The sequence below is a fragment of the Apis dorsata genome, unplaced genomic scaffold (assembly GCF_000469605.1).
Source record: "Apis dorsata unplaced genomic scaffold, Apis dorsata 1.3 scaffold_293, whole genome shotgun sequence".
In the NCBI taxonomy this organism is placed as follows: Eukaryota; Metazoa; Arthropoda; class Insecta; order Hymenoptera; family Apidae; genus Apis; species Apis dorsata.
In genome coordinates this window covers 830,583-838,003 of record NW_006263568.1, presented here as the reverse complement: position 1 = coordinate 838,003, position 7,421 = coordinate 830,583, and the positions used below count along the sequence as shown (strand labels likewise).

General features: G+C 26.0%; 1 protein-coding gene across 1 annotated transcript in view; it reads left to right on the top strand.

The window, feature by feature from the left end:
• The window catches only part of LOC102679331 (dynein heavy chain 1, axonemal-like), a 28,794-nt gene that overhangs the window by 3,316 nt on the left and 18,057 nt on the right, over positions 1–7,421 (top strand). The window contains 14 exon segments of the mRNA XM_031511203.1: positions 48–126; positions 524–737; positions 1,217–1,379; positions 1,448–1,566; positions 1,650–1,855; positions 2,008–2,170; positions 2,385–2,545; positions 3,579–3,791; positions 4,045–4,269; positions 4,548–4,710; positions 5,066–5,235; positions 5,792–6,000; positions 6,760–6,862; positions 7,297–7,414. Coding sequence (XP_031367063.1) covers positions 48–126; positions 524–737; positions 1,217–1,379; positions 1,448–1,566; positions 1,650–1,855; positions 2,008–2,170; positions 2,385–2,545; positions 3,579–3,791; positions 4,045–4,269; positions 4,548–4,710; positions 5,066–5,235; positions 5,792–6,000; positions 6,760–6,862; positions 7,297–7,414 — 2,306 coding nt within the window.

Sequence of the window (7,421 nt, the reverse complement as noted above, 5' to 3'; positions counted from 1 at the left end):
TATATATATATATATATATATATAATAATTTAATTTATTATTCTCAGATGCGGCATGGTATATATGCAACCGGAAGATTTGGGTCTTGAACCTTTAATTAATTGTTGGATAAAACAATTACCTAAAGTAAGTTCTATGATTAATCAAAATTTTGATAATTTAATTATTAATTCGAAGATTCAAAAGTCAATCAAATATAAGTCAAATTGTCTGATTTATATAGCTCAAGAACTTTTTTATTATTTAAACTTTCACTTGAGAAATCAATCAAATAATTATTTCAATAATTTATTAATGACTTAATTAAAATCATTAAAAATTTGAACAATAAATTTTTCTAAACTATATAAGAGATTTTCAAGGAATGTCTTACACTTTTATTGCTTTGATTAGCTTTTGAACATTCCAATTATAGAGATAACTAATAAGGATAACTTAAATAGAATCTTGTTATTGAATTATTAGAAAACTCAAAAATAGTTATAGGAAACAAAATAATAAGAAAATAAATATATAATTACAGAACATGAGTGCATATATCGAAAGAATTATAGAATTGACGAAGCAATTTTTATTTCCGGGATTGAAGATTTTACGTAGTCGTTTACGGGAAATCGAGACAACCGTTAATTTTGGAATGGTGCAATCTTATATAAACTTGATGAACTTTCGTATTGGTCCCATGGCTGGTCGAGAAGGAAAACCTCCACCATCTGCCCATTTCCAAGAACTAATTCGTAAGAATTGCATTAAATTATTATATTAATTTAAATTTTTAATGAGTAATATCAATCTTGAAAGTGGATATCAATCACGAAAATGGAAATTGAATTAAATACATCCTACTGAAAAGCTATATATGTATATTTATTGTAAAAATTAGATTCTTCTCCATGATGCAATATTTATAAACTACTACTACTGGCTACGATATAAGTTACATATACTACTACAAATCTCTGCTAACAAAACAATCATTTAAAATGTATGATTTAATATCAAAACTAAGAAAACATACAATTACAGCATTAAAAAGAAAAGAACTGAATTAAAAATGAATTATTAAAAATAAAAAAATTTTAAATAAATCATTGATATATAATTAATTTTTAAAACAAGCTGGTTGCTTTTTATTGTCATATTTTATATTAATTTTGAGTCAAATTTTTTTTATCAATTTTAAAAGCACAATAAAAAAAACAACGCATCATTCTAGCTCAATTACTCTCACCTTGGGCATCTTTCGCGATAGTGTGGAGTCTTGGAGCGAGTTGCGATTACAACAGTCGTTGTATATTCAATGATTGGATAAGGAGTGTACAGAAGAAACATAAACACGAATTACCATTCCCTGAAGAAGGTTTAGTATATGATTACAGGTAATTATTTTCTTTTCTTTTTTTATTTTTTTCTTTTTTTTTAAATGTAAAAAATTCTTTTCTCGTAGATTGCACGACGGTGGTTTCACGGATATAATTGATGGCCCAGAACCAATTCCACCGAAATGGCACAAATGGTTGGACGACATTCCTCCAATGATCATTACACTTGACATGAAATTCGTAGGTGAAAAAAAAAAAAGAAAAAAATGATCGAATTACATGAAACTTAAAAAAATGGTTTAATTTTATATTGGAATCGTATCACAGACATGGAAATACCAACAATGAACAGCGTAAGAAACGCAGCCTTGGTAGGTTATCTGTTGATCAATGAATCGAATCCTCTTTGCATTGGGCCAACTGGAAGCGGGAAAACGTTGACAGTAAGCGCCAAACTTATGAGGCAAATGCACAAAAAGTACATATGTGACTTTATTACTTTCTCTGCCAGAACTACCGCAAATCAGACCCAGGTATAAATTAAATTTATTAAATTGTTCAATTATATTTATATTTTATATTTTAATCATGGCTTAAAATATTCTCTAAAAATATTTAGAAAAAAATTTTTCGATTATATTTTTATATTTTTTGGTAAAATACATATATATGTATCTCTAAAAAGGATTTAGTTGATGAAAAATTGATCAAAAGGCGTAGAAATGTGTATGGACCGCCACTACTTCGAAAACAAGTATTTTTCATCGATGATTTGAATATGCCTGCACTTGATACATTTGGAGCTCAGCCTCCACTTGAATTGGTCAGACAATTCATGGATTTTAGAGGTAATTCGTTTCAATTTATTATATTATATATATTTTTTAATTATTCTATGTATTATATTTTTATTAAAAGTTTTAGTTAAATTAAAAATTTAATTAAAAGTTTTTATAATTTTAAACATGAAATAAACGAAACTAAGTTAAAAATAAACTAAGTTAAATGCGAAAATAACGGATCGTATAAAGGAATTAAAAATAGGAGAAAATACTATTTCAGGATGGTACGACCGAAAGGAAATCGGTTTATTCAGGTGGATCGAAGACGTAAATTTTATCGCTGCGATGGGACCGCCTGGTGGCGGTAGAAATCCAGTAACTCCCAGATTGTTGCGACATTTCCATTTCATTGCATTCCCGGAAATGGAGGAAGATGATAAGGTAATTTTTAAACGACGCTCCGTCAGTTAACGACCGTAAACTGGAGAACCGGAAGCAATTAAGAAAGAAGACGGAATAATTTATCTTCGTCTGGCTCGAATATATCAAAATTTCATTCCGTCCATCTCTCGATACTATCACATGCATTTCTATTTCTTCCACCTTAATTTAATTTCTTTAATTATGGAAAAAAAATTTTAATTTTGAGATTCAATTGCTTGAATGAAATCTAATCAATACCTTGTGCTTCTTTGCGAATTGTAATACAAAAAATAAAATTCATGATAAAACAATTTAAATTAAATATGATATTTACAATTCTCAAAAAAAAACTTATCTTGAAATTATCTTGAAATTTATTTCGAGTCAAAGACTATCTGAACATTTAATATTGACATAAGGTTTAATAAATTGTACACTTTCAAGAAAAAGTAAGAAAGCTCGATTTCTGAACCTCGCCTAGGTGTACATAACCTTAAAAAAATGAAGGGGTGGCAGATAACAGCAGGTGACACTCGTTCATTTCCCTTTACGCCGTTTATCCGGTTTTATTCCGTTGAGTCGTCAATACACGCCCACAATGAATAATTATGGTTCGTGAAAGAGACAAAGTATCCGTCGGTGGTTGGTTTTATTTGTTCTCTCCCCCAGACTCAACGCAATTAGGTATCGTAAATCGTCCCAGTGCCTACCCATAATTTATTTCGATCACCAGTTTAGGCTAATAACGAGATCCTATAACACACCTCCAGTAGAATCTGTTTTATCCCTGGTGTTCTTAAAAAGATCAAGGCAAGGTCAAATCAGGCACACGAATATCTAACACTTTCCACTCCAATATATTTATGCAATAATTTTGAAAATATGAAAGATCTTTTATTCTTAGAAACGAAAGAATTATTTTTTTATATTAGTTGAGATGATATAACTTGAATTATTCTTTGCAATTAAATAAAAATTTATTAGTATTTTAATCAATTTTAAAGATAAATTAATATTATTAAAATATTATTAATGATATTTTTATATTTAGAGACACATTTTCGGGACGATTCTGAAAGCCTGGTTGTCACTCACTCATTTTAAACACATGCTGGATGTTTTTTTAACCACAACATTAAATTTGTATACAATCATATGCAAAGAAATGTTGCCGACACCTCTCAAATCCCATTACACTTTTAATCTTCGTGATCTCAGTAAAGTGTTTCAGGGAATGCTTATGGCGAATCCACAAAAAATTGAGGTTTGTACAAATTATCGCAATAATAAAAAATAAACAAAATAAAAAATATGTATAATAATATAATAAATATATATATATAATATATATATTATATAAAATATATATATAAATAAATAATATAAATAATATATAAATAATAATAAATAATATATATAATATATAAATAATAGCATAAAATAAAATTCTTGAAATATAGATTTTATTCTTGTTTAAAAAACAACTTTACGTAACAAACATATTTCTTACATTATAGCACTTGAACAAATTATTATTACTCTGGTATCACGAAAATGTACGAGTGTACAGCGATCGATTAATAAACGATGAAGACCGAAATTGGTTCGATCATCTCTTGCGAAATATGATGAAAACAGAATTTGAATGTGATCCTAACGAAATTATCGGTGATCAAATAATATTTTTTGGTGATTTCATGGGAGTTACCAAAGAATATGAAGAAATAATCAATCACAAAAAAGCAAGTATATTATTTAATTTTACTGGAAGTAATTTAAAATTATACGGTAAGATTAACAAGGTTTATAATGTTAAATTTTTTATATAATTTTGTATATCGCTATAATATTTAAAAAATACATTATAAAAAAAAGAATTACAAAAAAAAAAGTTATTGCAAAATATTTAATAAGGAATCTCAATGATTGATTTCGTACTTATATTTATAATTCCTGTCTGTTGTTATTAATTGTAAAAATCTTTCTTCTGTTTTGTTATTAATTATAAAAATCTTTCTAGATGCAAGAAGTATTAGAAGAATTTCTCGAAGATTACAATGCTGTCTCAGTAAGCCCTATGAAGCTAGTACTATTTCAAGATGCCATAGATCACATATGTAGAATAAATCGAATTATACGACAGCCTCGAGGAAATGCTCTTCTCCTAGGAATGGGAGGATCAGGTGTAAAAATATATTTGGAATTAGCGTCCTTTTTCATTCACTCTTATCGTCGTTGCTATTGAGAGAATGTGATATTGAAATTTATTTTTTTCTTTGATAAATAAATGAGAACGAAAATTTTTCATAAATACGAAAATAAGAAATTATTTTAAACTCAAATAAATAGAAAATTCTTTTTTAGAAAATTATAAAAATAGTTTTTAAATTTTTTTTGGTATTATTTATATTTTTTCTGGACAAAATTTCGAGATTTGATTAATTTTCAATTTGCAATATTTTCTATTTTTAATTTTTTTTATTATTGTTTAATTTTTTTACTATTTGTTTTTAAAATTATATTATTATTCCTATTCAGGAAGACAAAGCTTGACAAGATTAGCTGCACATATACAAGATTTCAATTGCTTTCAAATAGAATTAAGTGGTGTCTATACGGCTCATGACTGGCATGAAGATATAAAAAAATCAATGATGTATGCCGGAGTGCAAAATCAGTATATTGTCTTCCTATTTTCTGATACACAAGTATGCCTGTTAATTCAATAATTTACTTACAATTTACTTATAATTTATCAATAAAATTCATTTAGATATAATTTGATTTATTTTTATAAAAATATTATCAGTTACATTCGAATATGAAATAAATTACTTAATAAATTACTACGATATACGCTTGAATATCGATTATTTATGAAATCTTTATAATAAAAGCTTAAATATCGATTTCAAAATACTAGTTATTGAGTAATCAAAATCCTAGCTCAAAATTTTCAATTCCAATTATTAAATGCGTATTGAAACGGTATTCACATTTTGCAATGTAAAATGATATTTTTGAATAATTAATATCATTGAACGTTTAACAAACGATGTAATTATATTTCAAACATTTATGTTTCAAACATTAATGAAATAATATCTTCAAATAATATTTGTTTATGAAAATATATCAGTTTTCTAATATTTTTTTTAATTTATTTCTTGTTTCTCAATTTTATTTTTAACAATTTTTTATTTAATCTAAACTTTTTAAATTTTCATTATTTTTAAATATTAATTTTTCCATTTTTATTCTTAGATAAAGGACGATTCCATGCTAGAAGATCTGAATAGTGTCTTAAACAATGGTGATGTTCCCAATATCTACAAAGTGGATGAAATGGAAAAGATTTATCACTCTATGCGTGGAGCAGTACAAGAAGCAGGGTTAGCAATTAATAGAAGCAACCTTTTCTCCGCTTACGTGAAGACAGTCCGTAATAATTTACACGTCGTCATTACTATGAGGTAGATATATGAAAAAAGTATCTATTCTTGGTATGATAAAAAAAAAAAAAAAAATTAAATGAAATATCCAACAAAACTAAACTCTCCGCTGATTCGTTCAAAATTGAATGAAGATATGAAATAAAAAAGATATTCAAAAAATGAAGATATGAAAGATGTCTAATAATCTATGAAATCGTCATATGTGTATTTGTGCGAGATATATAATATAAGTTTAAATATCGATTAATCAAAATAATAGTTATCGAGTAATCAAAATCTTACCTCAAAATTTCCAATTTGTGCGAGATATGTAATAGGATTGTATATCGAGAAAGATATCAAAGAAACGTATATTCTAGAAAATAATATTATAGGAATTAGATAAAAGGTCGATTTGTGGAAAATTGGATAAATTTAAGGTTAGATCGATAAGACGAAGAGATTTGCGAATATAAAATTTAAAAAAAAGTAATTTTATGAAATAGAAATATTAAAATTTAACATAAGATTGTGAGCTTTATGATTTAATAAATTATTCAGATTTCAAAATTTTTTATATATATTGTACGTTGAAAATATGTAATTAAAGTTGAATCAAAACCTGATGAATCGAAACTTGAATTTAAAAGTTTTACTTATAAACTATCAACAAAAGTTTACTTACAATTTATCATATATTGGTTAAGAGCAAAATTATAAAATCCTCGCAATATCTTTTAAAATCTCATCAATAATCTCATTAAAAGTTGAAAATAAAAGTATTTTTTTAATTTTCAGTCCGATCGGTGAAGTTTTTCGTGCCCGTATCAGACAATTTCCAGCATTAGTAAATTGTTCAACAATTGATTGGTTTTGTCCATGGCCAGAAGCTGCTCTTCAAGTTTGTTATGTTATATTATTTTTTGCGATTTGTGATATATTGAGATCAATAATAAATGGATACGATTTCATTTTAATGATCTGTAGCAATGATCAATTATTATTTTCATAGTAATTAGAGAAAAATAAATGGAATATTTAATTTCTTTGTCTATATTATTATAAGTAAAAAAAATTTCATAATCAAAAAGTTTTATAATAAAATAGAATAATTTTTGTAACACAATTAAGTTCAATTAAAAATTGAAGAAAAAGAATATGGAAACTTTTTGTAACTTACTGTACGATAGGAAAATAAAATTTGGAATGTTCCTTTTATAATGTTCAAAACACATATTTAGTTCATCGTATCGTTCGTTTATATATTTATATGATAAACAATCAAAATTAAGATATACTTTTATATATATAAAATAATTAAATTTATTGTTTTAGAGTGTTGCAATGACATTTCTCATTGATATACAAGACGAGTCGATTACTGATGATGTGTTGGAATCGATTGTAAAAATGTGTCAATACATGCATTCAAGTGTGATTGAAGCAAGTGATCTCTATTT